This window comes from Leptinotarsa decemlineata, unplaced genomic scaffold (genome assembly GCF_025532065.1).
Source record: "Leptinotarsa decemlineata unplaced genomic scaffold, Ldec_3_MD MMD2_P_RNA_scaffold_12, whole genome shotgun sequence".
NCBI classification, from domain to species: Eukaryota; Metazoa; Arthropoda; class Insecta; order Coleoptera; family Chrysomelidae; genus Leptinotarsa; species Leptinotarsa decemlineata.
In genome coordinates, this window is record NW_027412526.1 from 8,797,456 (window position 1) to 8,815,457 (window position 18,002).

Genomic DNA, 18,002 nt, shown 5'->3' on the forward strand with positions numbered 1-18,002 from the left:
AAACATAAATGCATAAGCGTAGAAAGGGAGGTTCATGACAGGGATTGAATCAACTTATACTAAAAAGAATAAAAATAGTTATATGTTACTGGGATTCAATGAATACTTGACAATGGTCATACTGTAGGCAATCGAAAAGGAAACGCAAAACAGGGCACCTTGGAGCTCACTATTCAAGGCAAATACAACCACATTTTTAAACGGTTTTAAGAATTTAGTAACAAAATAAAAAACTGAAAACTTGAAAATAAAATAAGTAGGTGAAACAATGTTTTTTATGTTAAATGGTTTTATTGAAGAAAAAAGATAATAATGTGGATCAGGGGTCGACAAGTAGTTTTAGGTGGGGTCCGGATACTGTGGGAAAATTTTAACGGGGTCTAGAAAAAATACAAATATTAATAATGAAGTGCCATATATTATTTTGCTTTCAAATTAATAAAAGAAATACAAGACCTCTAATTAATGTGAGAAACTACACCGTCGGTCTTGAGCCAGGTTTTTATAATTCGGTTCTCGAGAGGAATAGCAAATTTGAAGTGTGTCTTCTAGGTGAGCGTCTGTTAATCTCGAACGATATTTATTTTTCAAAAAATTCTATACATTTGCAAAGACACATCTTCTTGCAAATCAATTATCTCCATTTGAAGTGATGGCTTTGACAGATTAAACAACTTGGCAGACCCATCTGTCCATTTTGCCGCTGCATCAATTTCAAATGGAGATTTAAGAAACGGAGATAGCTTGCCTGTCTCTGCAAAGTCTTGGAATCTTGTAGCGAATTCGTTCTTAAGATCGTCAAGAAATTTTACAAACTCTGCAATGTCTTCCTCAGAGGTCTGCTTTTTGAATTCAAGAATTGTCGGAAAATGAATGAATTCTTCTTTAACGATTTCTTTTTCAAAGCATACACGCTTTGTATCAGATCACATATCAATTATCCATTTCCTTGTAACTCTGTATTGAGCCCATTCAAATATTTTAAAATATCTTTCAGAAAAGCCACAACCAGCATATTGCGCTCATAAACTCAAAGTGCTTTCTGGCTCCCGTCAGAAGCCGTCCAAGTTTTGCAAGAAGGAGGATACTTGTTCTTTTATTAGCCAGAAACGTTCAATAACTTGATCTTTACTTAGCCAACGAACATTGTTGTGTTGTAGTAAGTTAGAAAACGCAAAATCACATTCAGAAAGGAACTCTTTGAAATGTCGGTGATAAAGAGCAGAATGGGATCTCATAAAAGTAATCAACTTGACCAAGTTGTCCATCACTTCTTTGAGTAAAGCACTAAGTTTTCCACAAAGGGCTGATACGATATTAGACCTGAATTATTATCTTTGATTCTTTTTACTACACCTTTTTCTTTGCTAATCATTGCTGGGGTCGCGTCAGTTGAAAGTGAAACCATTTTATCATAACTAATGTTATATTTCGTAATAAAATCATCAATGGCCTTGAATAAGTCTTCGAGTGTTAGCTTTCAACGGCAATATTGCTAGCAACTCTTCTCTGAAAATCTGACACTCAATGTCAAAAAATCGTACGAAAATTGACATTTGTTCACCATCAACGATGTCACATAATTCATCAAGTGTCCGTATTACTTCTCGCTGACAATGGAATACTTTGAATTGCAGAGACAATATTTTTTTTCTTCAAAAAGTGACGTAACTACTACCAACATACATTCCTTCACTATCTCAGAGTCTGAAAATGGTTTCTGGTGTTTATTAAGCGTCCAGCACACACATAACGCTGCTTCTGTGGATTTTTCTTGGTCGCTCATGCAACGAACTAGTAATTTTGTATTGTTTTCGTAAGAACTGAGATATGTCTGACATTTTTTCTTTACGAGCCTGACTGCCAAGAGGAAAGTTTTTGTGAAATTGCTGATGAGTTGTTTCGTAGTGTCGCTTCAAATTTCCACTTTTAGCGACGGTTTTATTGCATATAAGACACACTGGAACCGATTGATGCCTATCAGGCAGCATAAAACAATATTGTTTAATAAATTCTGCCAAAAACCTTCTATTTTCACTGTCGACTTTTCGTTTTTTAGGATCAATATCAACATAGGTACAGAAATATTTTTTATCAAACGAACGAAAACGACAGAGATCATAAAACAAATGTCCGGTTACTTCATTGTTTGTGCTGCGGCTGATGACTGGCAGTCTGTTTTCAGTGCTTTACCACTCCCCCACTATCGATTTCGATACGCGCTCGTGCTTGTTTCAACAAAACAAAACAGGAGCAAGCACGCTGAAGTATTGATGCGCTGTGGAATGCTCCTGCACATATTTCCGAAAAAATGGTACGACGTTCAAACTATGGATGTTTCATGTGCATAACAGAGATTTGAAGATATTTAAATCGCATCAGTCTGTTTAGCACACACACACAGGCTAGAAACTTATCAGTAGTAGGTAAAGCAGGTTAACTAGGCAACTTGAAATAGAATACGTACTAATTAGATTTTAGGAATCACACGTTAACCGTGTTAGGAATCACACGTTAAAAGGTAAGACCTCGTTAATCCTTGGCTCGCACAAGTTTCGACTTCTGAGGGTTGTCGTTCGTAGGGGTGCGACAGCTGGTTAACGGAAAAACAGATTTTTTTTTTAAACAGATTTGTGTTATTTTAATTGATAAAGGTATGGTATACCTCATCTACGAATTTTAATATGTAAGTACTTGGTATATAATACAATATTTGGAGCGGTCCGCGGGTCAACCTTTCGCGGTCCGTAAACGGACATCTCGAATTTTTGTTCGGTACTTTGATGAGCTGTCGCGAATGATAGGAAGCGTTGTCTAGAACTATTATAGTATTCGTATCCAAATTTTTGTTTTCAAACCATTCCTCGAAAATATTAGCTTCGATGTTCTTATGATATTCAACATTTCAGTTTTTTTCACATAGTTTCAAAGAATTCGAAACCCATCCTTTACTTTCTCCGCAATGCACGATGATTAGTCGCGATTCTTTGTTTGCATACACATTCTCGAATCATAAGTCCACCCTTTCGTAACTGTGTCGTGAGTGTCATACCAAGTTTCGTCCAAATAGAAAATTTGCCATTGTTCTTGTCTTTATTTAGTTATTTGCTCTACGTATTTGTAACGCAATTCCACTATTCTTCTGCTTTCCATAACTACTTGACGTTTTGTTTATTATTTTAAATATAAATCCTAGTTTCTTTATCCAATTCTGAAAAGTTTTGTGACAGCAGCTCACGTTATTGCCGAAAGTACTCAATTTCTTCCTTTTGATATCGGTTGTAGGAATCTTATTGCTTTTGTAACAGTCGCATATTGCTTTTTTCAATGATTCTATTAGATGAACATCTGAAGATTTTAGTCATCCTGTGTCACATCGCATCTTGCGTTCATAAGGTTTATTTTTGACAGTATAGTTGAGAAAGAAATATCGATCAAATCTGATGTTGCTTGTAAGTTTGTTTCCCTCGAAACCAAACTTGAGATGTAGATTCTTATATACACTGAAACATACTCTCTGTATTTCAATATTCAAATTTATCCGAATCTTATTTACTGGTATCTCTTTTTAGCATCGTTAACCATCGCTATTGGAATCACTACACTGAAAAAAGTATGCGTTGTTATCACACTCAGTTCCTGAACTGAACACGACAGCGATAACCACCACCGCATTTCCGATTTCTATTCGTCACCGTAACATGACTTCAAATTTTAATTTTATGACTCTTCAGCCGCTCATAAATATCGGTTAGTAAAAATTATCCAATACGAACCGCCAATTCTTCAGTCCACGTGGACTAGTTCGCTGCCGGTTCATTTCTATGTATTGGTTTTTTTGGCCTTTGAGAGTAAGTAAGTACTTTATTTAACCACTTCATATACAGTTGCATATTTGTAGCAAGTCACAAAAGTTTGTTCATTGGATAAAAACATTAAGGAGATATAAAACTAGACATATACCACAATAGAATATAAACAGAATATACATATAAGAGTAAATAATTTAAAGATAATGTCTCAGTGAGCATATTTCAAATTGAATTTCACTAGTTCGGACTTCCATTGTCTACTAAATAGAATGATTTGAAATCCCTGAAACAAATAAAAAAGAAGAATTAAAAAAGAATAGCCAAAATAAACCTGAAATGAAATAATAGTGAAATAAAATACAAGTAAAAATAGAACAATTGAATAAATAAAAATAAAGAAAAGAAAATAAAAATAAAAAGTGGAGAGATTCCAAGTCACGTTAGTTCACGACGTTTCGATTGTTAGTATCTACAATCGTCTTCGGGTGATGACTGGACTGATTCCTCCGAGAGATGACTATTTATAGGTCGTTCGAGTACTTTCACTTATCCCCGCTTTCCATTTTCCGCTTCACTGGTTCCGTGGGAGATGACCGTTTTGGCGGGAGTTGGCCATTTTTCGCTTGATGATGGGTTTCCATATGTTGCGTATTTCTACGCTGGCTTGGCTGAATACGTTGTTGGACAACATGTATGCGGCTTCCTTGAATTTTCTCCTAAACCAATGTTCTTCTCTGTGCAAGATCTCAGCTTAGGACCACTCGATGTTGTGTTGATGGGTCCAAACATGGTCTGCTATTCCTGATTTGCTGGTTTCCCCTCGCTGTGTGTGTTTTTTGTGCTCGGCAATGCGAACATTCAATGGCTTCTTAGTTTCACCAATATAGGATTTTCCGCACTCACAGGGTATCCGGTAAATGCAATTCTTGGAATCGCAGTCCGCGTTTGGTGGCCTGGTTTTCGTGAGGCTGCTACGGATAGTGTTACCGGATCTGAAGCAGGTTCTGATGTTGTACTTGGAACCAATTCTTCTTATCCTCTCCGATAATCCTCTGATGTAGGGAAGTGCAAGTGCATCAATCGAAAGGAAGTTATACCAGATTTTGAAAAAACACCAAGTCTATTGTTCGGACAAGGAAAGATCATCGCTAACACCGCACCACAGTAAGCCCCCTCACTTGTACCCAAAATCCACAAGAAGGACGTTCCGCTTAGACCGATCATCAGCTCCAGAGATTCGGCTACTCAAATCTTGTCTAGATTTTTACTTCCCTTAATACAACCATTACAAGGAAAAACATCGTCTTTTGTGAAGAATTCAAAGCATTTTGTCGAACTACTAGGGTCAATTGAGATCACACAGGAAGATCAACTAATTAGTTTCGACGTGGAAAGCCTTTACACCAACTTTCCGGTCGAAGAAGCACTCCAAATCATACAGAGAAAGCTATCCGAAGACGGGAACCTTAAAGATAGAACTAATCTACCTATAGAAGTAATCATGGAATTACTAGGATGCTGTGTACGAAACTGTTATTTCCAACTGAAGGACGACTTCTTTACACAAGATGAGGGACTGCCAATGGGATCGCCACTTTCACCAGTCATAGCCAACATATATATGGAGTGGTTTGAAACTCTGGCCATTGAAGAGGCCCACAAGAAACCTCGAGTCTGGTTGAGATATGTTGACGACACCTTCATAATATGGAACCATGGGAATACTGAACTAGACGCCTTCCTGAAACACATCAACAGCGTGAGACCTTGCATCAATTTCACAATGGAGAAGGAAATCCACAACGAATTGCCATTCTTAGACGTTTTGGTGAAGAGGACCGACACTAAGTGGAAAACATTTGTATACCGAAAACCCACTCATACGGGACAGTATCTGAACCACGAATCCAACCACCATCAATCGACTAAAAAAGGAATCATCAAGACTCTATTAGACCGTGCTTTTGGGCTTTGTAATACGAAGGAAGGTCTCAAGAAGGAACTAGACATGATCAAAAATGATCTTCAACGGAATGGCTACTCCAAAGCGATGGTAGAAAAGACTTTGGTTAGAAGACAGCAGGAGCCTCGCAAGGAAGAGAAGCCGTCACAACCAGTGCTTGCACTTCCCTACATCAGAGGATTATCGGAGAGGATAAGAAGAATTGGTTCCAAGTACAACATCAGAACCTGCTTCAGATCCGGTAACACTATCCGTAGCAGCCTCACGAAAACCAGGCCACTAAACGCGGACTGCGATTCCAAGAATTGCTGTGAGTGCGGAAAATCCTATATTGGTGAAAGTAAGAGGCCATTGAATGTTCGCATTGCTGAGCACAAAAAACACACACAGCGAGGGGAAACCAGCAAATCAGGAATAGCGGACCATGTTTGGACCCATCAACACAACATCGAGTGGCCCCAAGCTGAAATCTTGCACAGAGAGGAACATTGGTTTAGGAGAAAATTCAAGGAAGCCGCATACATGTTGTCCAACAATGTATTCAGCCAAGCCAGCGTAGAAATACGCAACATACGGTCATCTCCCACGGAATCAGTGAAGCGGAAAATGGAAAGCGGGGATAAATGAAAGTACTCGAACGACCTCCGAGGAATCAGTCCAGTCATCACCCGAAGACGATTGTAGATACTAACAATCGAAACGTCGTGAACTAACGTGACTTGGAATCTCTCCACTTTTTATTTTTATTTTCTTTTTTTCTTTTCTTTATTTTTATTTATTCAATTGTTCTATTTTTACTTGTATTTTATTTCACTATTATTTCATTTCAGGTTTATTTTGGTTAATATAATTCTTATTTTCAGTTATTCTTTTTTAATTCTTCTTTTTTATTTGTTTCAGGGATTTCAAATCATTTTATATAGTAGACAATGGAAGTCCGAACTAGTGAAATTCATCATGAACATTGTCAACCACCTTCAAACAAATATTTCAAATTATTCCACCTTGTTTCACCGTTTCTTCATATTCATCTAGTGTATAAAAGAAATTTTCAATTAAAAAAAGTTTGATAATTTTTTTGAAACAGAACATGTTGGCCTTTTTTAAATCATCTGGAAGGATATTGTATGAGTTAAAATTTAAAGAATTATTTGACGATTTGGTTAGTCTTTATTTGGGTATTCTGAGATTGTATGCTCCTCTAGTATTATGTTGATGAATATCAGACTGTGTAACTAAGTTTGGTAGATTCTTATGGATCTTCACAAGAGTACTTAAAATGAATAAGCAAAGAAGAGTTATGATCTTCAACTTTTTGAACAGGGGTAGGGCAGTCTCTCTATACTTGGCATTAGCCAAGATCCTCATAGCTTTTTTTTGTTGTCGAAATACACCACATGCAACAGATGAGCTACCCCAAAGCAATATTCCAATATTCCATAATTAAGATGGCTTTCAAAAAGAGAGAAGTAAGCGATTCTAAGAGTTTTATTGTTGGTAATAAGGCGAAGTTGTTGTAAGTTGAAAAATGAGCTGGACAGTTTCAAGTTCAACTGCTTAATATGATTTGACCAACTGAGTCTTTCATCCAAAATAAATCCTAGCAATTTTACATCATTTTCCACTAGTAGATATGTATTAGTGGTAACTATTAAGTTCTGTGATTTATCATTGTTTAGTTTCAGCCTGTTTGCGGGAACCACCTTTCAGTTTTCCCCTCGGCATCTGCAGCTAAAGAGATCAGGGAGCTGTAATCTTTATGTGAATATATAAGTGTTGTGTCATCAGCAAATAGAACACTTGCATATGGAGATAAGAATGGACTCAGGTCATTTATATATATGATGAACAACACTGGGCCCAATACGGAACCCTGTGGAACACCAAATTTCACATCCCTCTCGTGCCGACAACTGTGAGTGTGCACAATACCGTTCACTTCGACTATACCTTTAAGGTTCGATATCCACGGAAGCGCAGACGTGGCCACATATTTTTATTATTTGTTTCTTGGAAATTCCGACTTCAATCTCGAAACTTCGAGTTTGAAATCCAAATTTCAAGATAAAAGTGGAAGTTTCGAGTTTAAAGTCGAAGTTTCGAGATTAAAGTCGAAATTTCGACATTAAACTCGTAATTTCGAAAGAAATCGGAGACGGCAATATAAATGTTTTATTTTCTCATTGTTGGCAACATCTTTGGCTAGACATTTGTCGAAGGCTTTGAAATGGCTGAACGTATAACCTGTATTGAACCGAGTTCCGTACGAGACATTCCCCTCCCACCGAATCAGACCCACATGGCGTCCAAGACGTCTGCGTCAGCCCCTTGCGCGACGCCACTGTCCGCAAACGCACTCACCAGCCCAGAAAACTTCATCCTTCGTGAATCACCTACACCACAGTCGCTACAAATCTAACGGGTTCGTGTCACGCTGTTGAACAAAACACGGTCTTGGCATAACGCAAAATAATATCATTTTAAATGTCAAACAGTGAATAGCCGAAGTGTCCGGTCCAAATTTCCAAAAAGGAGAGCATTCGCTGATGAACGATCTCGTGACAGTTCGAGTGGTCTAACCTTGGCTTAATTCGTCATTAGGAACCTGTGCGAGGTGTTTTGATTGAAATGGAATTCAAATTCAACATCAACGATGTCTTCAAGATGCCAGTTGTGGAAATCAATCAAAGTTTGATTCCCCCGGTTTCGAGGGAGACAGGAGGGCGTTGTGGTAAGTTGATGGAGTGCGAGAGAATTGCTATATATAGTCATTTCGGTTTCGGCAACTAATTACTAATTAGTTTAAGAGAAGCTGTCACATAACAGTCGGATAATTTCGAAATAGATTATAATTATAGTCCTGTCAGCATATTTAAACTCATAATTGTTGTTTGCATAGGTATATTTGTTTTCAAACATTTTGTTGGATAACTAGGTACTTTAGATAAATATATTTCAATATCGCATCATGTAGATACGCTGTCTGAATGATAATTTTAATTTTTCTCGAGAAATATTTATTTATTTATCAATATCTATGTTGTCTCCTTGAAAGTAGTCCCCCTCAGATATTATAAACTTGTACCAGCGTTTTTTTTCAATCGTAGAAGCAGTTCTGATATACCTACACTTTTTGGTATGTCATTGAGCTCTCTTAGCGATTCGGTATTCATCTCCTCAATCGCCGCAAAACACCGCCCTTTCATGGGTCTCTTCAATCTTGGAAACAAAAAAAGTCGCAGGGGGGCAAATCTGTTGAATGCGATGGTTGAGGCATGTTAATTATGAGCAAGCAATGACAAGTGAGCAGGTGCATTGTCTTTATGCGAAAGCCATGGATTTTTTCTCCACAGTACCGGACGTTTTTGTCGCATTGCTTCTCGCAAGCGGCACATAATTTCAAGATGATACTACTTCTTGACCGTACGACCATGTGGCAAGAACTCCTGATGTACTTCTCACGGTAATGAAGGAAACAGTGAGCACAACCTTGACATATAATAATAATAATAATAAGGCTGTCATTCTTGACTCACTGCTCTTGCTCAGGGCACATGATTCTCGGACCCAATGATCACCTACTACACGGTATGGGGAGTGGTCATTGGTTGATAATGCTGGCGCGCCCTCCCGAATGTATCGGGGCTTCGGGGGATAGGGCCTGACCAGCGCTCACTTCGGTAAAAAATATGAAAAGAGAGAGAGAATGTATACAGCAAATACATTTTTTTGCATAAATGATGCCTACTCGATAAGTGAGCACTTGTTTCGAGATAACATTACCTTACTTAACAACATTAAAAAATATATGCAATCCAATACAAGAACATTACGAAAAACAGCATCACACTTAATAAATATACAGTGCATTTCTTTATTGTCCCCCCCCTTCATTTTTTGAACTCAAAAAATTGAAATTTGGGATAATGAAATCAATGCATGACAATTGACAATTGTATCATTTTTTATAAGAATTTGATACTAAAATGTGCATTGTGCATTGTATAGTATTTTGCATGCAGTGCTTTTCCTTAATGTCTCCCCCTTTTATTTTTGTTTTGAAGTGAAATTGACAGATGAAACTTTCAAGATGGCGACTGGGCGCCATCAGGGAAAAAAATTAAATGGAAAGGGGGGTCTTATGACACATCTTTTTGAAGTTCCCGACAAATGCTTCACAACCCTAGAATATAATGTCTATACCTTCATCTACTACAAAATGGCGGAACTTTTAATAATTGCCTGAATACATTGACATTTAACTACATAATATGAGGTAATAAGCTTGATGTCAGTTCAGAAGATGCTCGAAATGGTTGCCTTGAACTTCTGGACATATGAACAGCCTAGCTGATATTTCACGCCGAACATTTTCGAAAACAGTAACGTCAATATCTCAATATTTATTATTCTCTTCCGTATATTCAATATTGAAGCAGGTTCAGTTTCGTACACCTTTTGCTTCAAATAGCCCCATAAAAAAATTCCAAAGGTGTCAAATCTGGCAGGCCGGCTGGCCATTCTGTAGGACCTCGACAGCCAATCCAACTACCGGGAAAAGTAGTATCCAAATAGTTTTTTACTTGTCTGGAATGTGGTGGTGCTCCATCTTGTGGAATACAATATTCATATCGAATTCATTAGGATTCGCTTCGACGATTTCAGTGATGAGAGGATCAACATCAGTTTCCAGCATATTCAAATACAGTTTCCCAGTTAATTTCTGATAAATAAATAGAGGTCCTACAATATGGTTTCCCAATATTCCTGCCCAAACGTTAATTTTTCTGAATTTGGGTATGTGTTTCCTGGAAAACGTGAGGGTTGGTGTCACTTCAATAACGGCAATTTTGTCTGTGAACATTGCCATTTGAAAAAAATGTACATTCGTCACTAAAACAAATATTGTGGAGATAGGTAGGATGCCTTGCAATGGTTTCTGTCATGATTTCGCAGAATTCTGTTCTTCGATCATGTTAATCTTCAGTTAATTGGTGTACCATTTTGATTCTGTATGGATGATACCTCTTCAAAAGTCTCCATACAGTAGAAGGAGATACCTCACAAACATTCGCGACGGAATAAGTAGACTGTTCAGCTACCATCTCACCAATTATTTGCATTTGCTGTTCTTTCGAAATGACGGATGACCTGGGGCCTTTTTTCATTTACACTACCTGTAGTTGTGAATTCGGATACAAATTCCCTCAATATTTTCTACAGAAAGGACAATTCGGAAAACGTGCATTTAAAATCTTTTCGGTCTCGTGAAAGTTACGCACAGCACTGTATATAAAAATCGCTTAAATTTTTTCTTCCTGTGGACGAGAATTGACCACTTTAGAGATTGTTGATGTGGTACCTTTCTACCAGTGAAACCGAAAACTAAATGAGAATATTCTAAATGAACAATGATGTTCTTTGACGTACTGACATTTTTTGATGTTTTTATAAACAAAAAATAACTTAACAAACCTTATATTTCTAGAAATATCGATATTAATGTGTTTGTTTTCAGGAAATTATTAAATGTTCCCCCATTTTGTAGTAGGTGAAGATATTACCTTCATATTCTAGGGTTGTGAAGTACTCGTCAGGAACTTCAAAATGATGTATCACAAGACCCCCTTTCCCATTCAATTTTTTCCCCAGATGGCGCCCAGTCGCCATCTTGAAAGTTTCATCTGTCAATTTCACTTCAAAATGAAGTATTCATGCATTAATTTGATTATCCCAAATTATAATTTTTTGTGTTGACCCGTTCAAAAAATAATAGGGGGCGGGAAACATCAAAGAAATGTACTGTACTTACTGAAAGAAAGTATTTTCATGATGCGAGATTATCATCTGGAAAAAGTAAAGAAATTTGCACGATTATTAATGATTTGTTGATATTACCTTTGTTTTATCTTGATATTCTAAACACAATTCGTTTTCAAATCTTTATTCCTTGAAATCCCAAAATCCACTGTCTCGGCACAAAACGCCATTCGATAGAGTTTTTTCATTTAAATAAAAACTTAAACATAAAAAGTTACACTTCTTATCTACTCCGAAAACCAACAAACAATGGAAATAATAATAATGTTAATATATTACAACCTTCAATTGATCATTCCACATTTGCATTGTGTGATAATAATCCAGTTGACGCCAGTCACTCATATGACATGCTCAACCGTTAGTGCACAAATCTGATTGTATGAAACACTCACCTCATGAAAACATGCAAAATCATACTTTCAACGAGCTTGTTGATAAGTGTTTTCATTATGTTATGTGCCATGGAAATGAAAGTAAGTTTATTATCAGTGGAAGAAAATTCTTGTCAAACAAAAGGACGAATATTAGGTATTCAGAATAATTTTCGTTAAGAATGGATTTTTTGTTTATGAAAAAAGAACAGTGTTTGTACTGCCCAAATTTATTGTAAATTCATGCACAATGAATTGAATAAAGTGGTGGAGAACATGCCAATAATGTCATAATTTGTGTTGGTGCTACTTTAAAAAATTAAGTCCAGGGGGATTGCTCTTGGGAGAGATTTTTCATTGAAATGCTCTCCTCGTGGTCTAGATTTCAATCTACTTGTATTGAAGATTTCATGTTCTGGTGAAGAGTTTCCAATAATATTTTTCCAATACATAGAGGATGTTGAAGCTCTTCCCCATTCAGAAATTCAACCTATTCTACTGAAGTTCGTTCTCCTCTGATACATTTAGACTATATTATTATTGTGTAGATAGTCATGCTTAGGTACTTTGCTGAGTCTAAATGGCAATTGAAATATATAAATTCTAAAGAATATGTTCCGTATTCACGTGTTGGTAAAGTTTCTTCATTTTTATTTGAGTTTGATGGGTATGTCTATGGTATTCGATTATTGAAATAGCTGGCTTTAAAAATCAATGGATCTGAAATTTAATGAAAATGAATGTTGGGCAAAATTCGATTTGTCATAAAGGTATCAAGCTACCAAATGTTTTGAAAAAAATGAATAAACATAAATGAGTTGAAAAAATATTCATTATCTATATATTCAAAATCGAAGTCGAAATTTCTAGTTCAAACTCGTAATTCCGAAATTACGACTTCAAACTCGAAATTTCGCCTTTAATTTTGAAATTTCGCCTTTCAAAGTGAAATCTCGAGATTGAAGTCGAAATTCCGAGTTCATAGACGTAATTTCGAAATAACGAGATCAAAGTCCAAGTTGAGGTTAAAGGCGTAATCAAAATTAAAGTCCAAGTCGATAATCAAAGTCGTTATTTCAAGTTTAATGTATGAGTTTGAAAATGTCTTTGTAGGTCGAAACTGCAGTAACGATAGTTACGGATAAAAGTGATGAAAAACAAAGAAAGTTTCAATTATCATTCTTCATGATGATTTCCTACCACGTAGTAACGGCTACATCCATCAATTTATCATTATTTCAAGTTTGAAGTCTGAAGTCTTAGTTCTAAGTCAGAATTTTGAATTTGAAGTCCAAATTCTCATTTTAAAGTCGTGATTTCGAGTTTGAAGTTGGAATTTTGAGTTGAAAGTCGGAATTTTCAGAAAAAAGTCGGAATTTCGAGTTTAAAGTCGTTGTTTGGAGTTTAATGTATAAGTTTGAAAATGTCCTTCTGAGACGAAATTGCAGTATAGTTAGTTATAAATAAAAGTGGTAAAAAACATAGGAAATTTCAATTTTCATTCTTTATGATGATTTCCTACCACGTAGTAACGGCTACATCTATCAATTTATCATTATTTCAAATTTAAAGTCGGAATTTCGCATTAAAAGTTGGAATTTCGAATTTGAAGTCGAAATTTCGACTTTTAACGCAAAATTGCGAGATTATAGTCGTAATTTAAAAATCACGAGATCAAAGTCGTAATCGAAATTGAAGTCGAAATTTTAAGTTTGAAGTCGTAATTTCGAGTTTGAAGTCAGAAATTTTAGTTTAAAGTCAGAATTTCGAATTCAAAGTCGTTATTTCGAGTTTAATGTATAAGTTTGAAAATGTCCTTTTGAGACGAAATTGCAGTAAAGTTAGTTATAAATTAAAGTGGTAAAAAACATAGAAAGTTTCAGTTCTCATTCTTCATGATGATATCCTACCACGTAGTTACATTTATCAATTTATCGTTATTTTGAGTTTAAAGTCGGAATTTCGAATTTGAAGTCCAAATTCCCAGTTTAAAGTCGTAACTTCGAAATCACGAGATCGAAGTCGTAATAAAAATTGAAGTCGTAATCGAAATTGAAGTCGTAATCGAGATTGAAGTCGTTATCGAGATTCAAGTCGAAATTTCGAGTTTATAGTCGTAATTTCGAAGTCGGAATTTTGAGTTTGAAGTCAGAATTTCAAGTTTGAAGTCGAAATTTCGAGTTTAAAGTTGTAATTTCGGAATCACGAGATCAAAGTCGTCATCGAGAATAAAGTCGTAATCGAGATCAAAGTCGTAATCGAGATTGAAGTCGTAATCGAGATAAAAGTCGAAATTCCGATTTTAATGTAACTTCGGAATCACGAGATCAAAATCGTAATCGAGATTAAAGTCGAAATTTCGAGTTTGAAGTCGTAGTTTCGAGTTTGAAGGCGTAATTACGAAATTATAGTCGTAATCGAGATTAAAGTCGAAATTTCGAGTTTCAAAGTTGTAATTTTCGAGAAACAAAAATATGTAGTTCTTCTGCTTTTCCGTATATTTCAGATTCAGACGGGATTATCATTCGAAATTTCAGAGGCGGTATAACGAAAGCGAAAGGCTGAATGACTCATTCACTCTCCCTGCAGCGATGCAGACATGTTTCTCCCCTTGCGTCTCGCTGTCTCACGATCTCAATTGACTTGTCGGAGAGCTATTATATAATATCATATATCTGGTATATCAATGATGTGGAGCAATCTAGCAACATTAAAATTAATTGAGATGCCTTATGAATCTTAAAAAATGTTATGAATGGAGTTCGAAGTAATAACAACGAAATGAAATATCTACGAGAGGCATTCAGAATGTCTGATGATAGTCCTTCAAATAGTCCCATAAAATGGGGATTCAAATTACCATCTGGAAGGCAAGCCTGCATTTTTCAATATAAATTCATTTTAGCATACATTTAGAGGATTCATAGGTAGTTGAAAAATGTTGAATTACATTTGGGTGCTTGTGATGCACTGTTTGAAACTTTTGGTGTAGTAATGAATATTACTGGAGTTTTATCCCTTCTATCAAACCGTTATTTTAACACCTCTATACGTGTTTCAATCTCCAAGAGGAAGAATGAACTGAATTCACGTACAATGTTGTTGTCCTTATTTATTCTATAGATACCTAGGTACCTGCGGTAATCTCAATTACAACTTTAATCTGGTTATTTCGAAATAACGACTTTAAACTTAAAATCCCAACTTCAAACTCGAAATTACGACTTTAAACTCGAAACTCCGACTTCAATGTCGAATACGACTTCAATCTTGATTACGACTTTGATCTCGTGATTTCGAAATTTTGACTTGAAACTCGGACTTTGGGCAACAAATTCGAAATTCCGATTTTGATTTGAAAATTCTAATTCTAAACTCGAAATAACGACTGTAATCTCGATTACGACGTTGATCTCGTGATTTTGAAATTACGACTATAACCTCGGAATTTGGACTTCAAATTCGAAATCCCGACTTTAAACTCAAAATTCCGACTTTAAACTCTAAATTAAGACTTTAATCTCGACTATGACTTTTTTTCTCGATTACGACTTTGATCTCGTAAAATGTTTAGGTTGAGAATGGACGAAATCCCGACTTTTAGAAACAACGAAAACCAAGATAAATATATTTCAGTTCCATACACGAAGAACATTGTGAAGATTTTCAAGGAACTAGGTATGAAGGTGGTATTTAAAACAAGTCGTACACTACAGAATCTTTTAGGAAATCCAAAGGACTAAGTCGTGAATTCCGAAAAGTCTGAAATTTACGAAATCAAGTGATAAGACTGCGATGAAAAATATCATGAACACACTAAAAGATCTATTAAAATAAGATATAAGAAACACTTTGCACCCCTAAATTATAATAGGGTAGCCCAAGCGGGGATTCGGGATTTACTAAAGCGCGGCAGATTAATATACAGGGGGATACCTTGTATCCGGTTAAGTACCTCCATCAAATATGAGCCCCATATATAAGGCCGCCTATGAGGGATGAAGGATCAGAATAGTAAAAAAAAATTATCAGAAATTCTCGAGCGCGTCAGGTTAGGGTAGGGTGAGTTAATTACCTACTAAAAAGAGTATATTTCAGTAATCTGACTATTTGAGAGTGACGTAAAGAAAGGGGAGGGCAGCAAAGTTTTAAAAAAATAACATCATTTCGACATTCTCGAGCGTAGCAATTTTTTTTTTATTTTGAAGGAAATAATTCAAGGATAACGAAAAATATATATTCTGACGATTTCCGCAAGCCGAAATAACAAAAATTCGTCGATAAAGTTTAATGCGTGCAGCTGTGTGATACCTATATTCCCCTCTCCGAGTTTCTATTCCTCTATTCTCTTTTCACTTTTTCTCTATCTATTAATCTCTCACTCCGTCCCCACTCTGAATTCTGTTGCCATGACGCCATCACAGCTGATCACAGAGACTCGTTCGTGATGAAGATGATGATTAATTATTCAGTTAATTGATGAATGTAGCCGTTACTACGTTGTAGGAAATCATAATGAAGAAAAGAGAAATTAAACTTTCTATTGTTTTTTACCACTTTCATTTGTAACTAACGTTACTGCAGTTTCTACCTATAAGAACATTTTCAAACTTATACAGTATATAAGGATATTTTCAAACTCATACAATATATACAATATATAAGTTTGAAAATGTCCTTATAGGACGAAACTGCAGTAACGTTAGTTACAAATGAAAGTGGTAAAAAACATAGAAAGTTTCATTTCTCTTTTCTTCATTAATTAACCAAATGATTATAAAAAATAAATTTTTTTTGAGCATTTTTCAAAAATTAGTTTCTTATAAATACAAGTATTCTACTTAAAAACATACACTCATTAATTGAGTTCAATGAATTGAAAAAATTTAAAAAAAATATTGTTTTTGTCAGATTAAGCGAATCCCTCTAGGATAATGGTCAGATTATGAGACAGCACGTCTAAAACATAAAGACGAACCATATATATCTTAATCTGACGCGCTTGAATAATTCAAAATGGCGAATTTTTTTGCACATTTTAATAATGGCCGCGAGTTTGCGTCATATCGAAATTGTCAGACTATTGAATGAGAGCTTTTTTTTTGTTGCACTTAACACCCCCTTAGAAAATCTGACGCGCTCGATTACATTTTTTTCTTTTCACTTTTAACCCTTACGTAAAATTACCCACATCATGCAAACGATCACATTAACATACCAACTTCATTAAAAATACGTAGGACATTGATGCTATCAATACCTGACGCGCTCGAGTATGTCCATGCAAGAGTATTTTCTTACATATTTAAAAATCTATAGCCGCTTTCCCCACCGATGGAAAGGTATATATTATATAACATTTTTTTTCTTCTTATCATCTAAGCTTTGCAACCTAATATGTCTCAATGACGCTCGAGTAAATCCCCATTTTGCATCGTGGGCTCCCCTGCTATTATGGAAGACCTGAAAAATCAGCAGTCGTCCTTCACATTCTGCAACAAAACCATTCCATAGACTTCAGTTCATTGAGATTAGTTAACAACAACAGGCATCTAGATGCGTAGAAATAAGTGAACATAATAATATTATGAATAACGATGGTGGGTGGACCGATACCTAATTGTATTGTAATGATAATTGAAATAATATTTTATTCATCATTGATACCTGACTATTAGATAAGGAAACATGTAAAATTAATTTAAGGTAATAAGGACGCAGGTACCCAGCAGAGGTCTTATGAAGTCAATAAAAATATTCTCGGACAGTCAAGCGGCGTTGGAAGCTCTTGGCTCCTACAAAGCAACGTCTAAATTGGTAGCAAATTGCTAAAAACGACTCTCCTTGATAGGAAGACTCAACAGATTGTCTCTGGTCTTGATTCCTTGCCATACTGGCCTGGAAGGCAATGAGGCTGCTGAGTTCCTTGCAAAGAAGGGTGCTGCAAGCAGCTTCATTGGACTAGAACCTGTCATTAGCATTGCTTTAGGCTTTGCTAAACAAATATTGAACACCCAGATGGCAAGAAGATTT

General features: G+C 35.9%; 1 protein-coding gene across 1 annotated transcript in view; it reads left to right on the forward strand.

The window, feature by feature from the left end:
* The first annotated feature begins 8,126 nt into the window (after positions 1-8,126).
* The window catches only part of Atat (alpha-tubulin acetylase), a 36,291-nt gene continuing 26,415 nt past the window's right edge, over positions 8,127-18,002 (forward strand). Inside the window, 2 exon segments of the mRNA XM_074173694.1 lie at positions 8,127-8,476; positions 8,479-8,506. Coding sequence (XP_074029795.1) covers positions 8,404-8,476; positions 8,479-8,506 — 101 coding nt within the window. The 5' untranslated portion in view covers positions 8,127-8,403.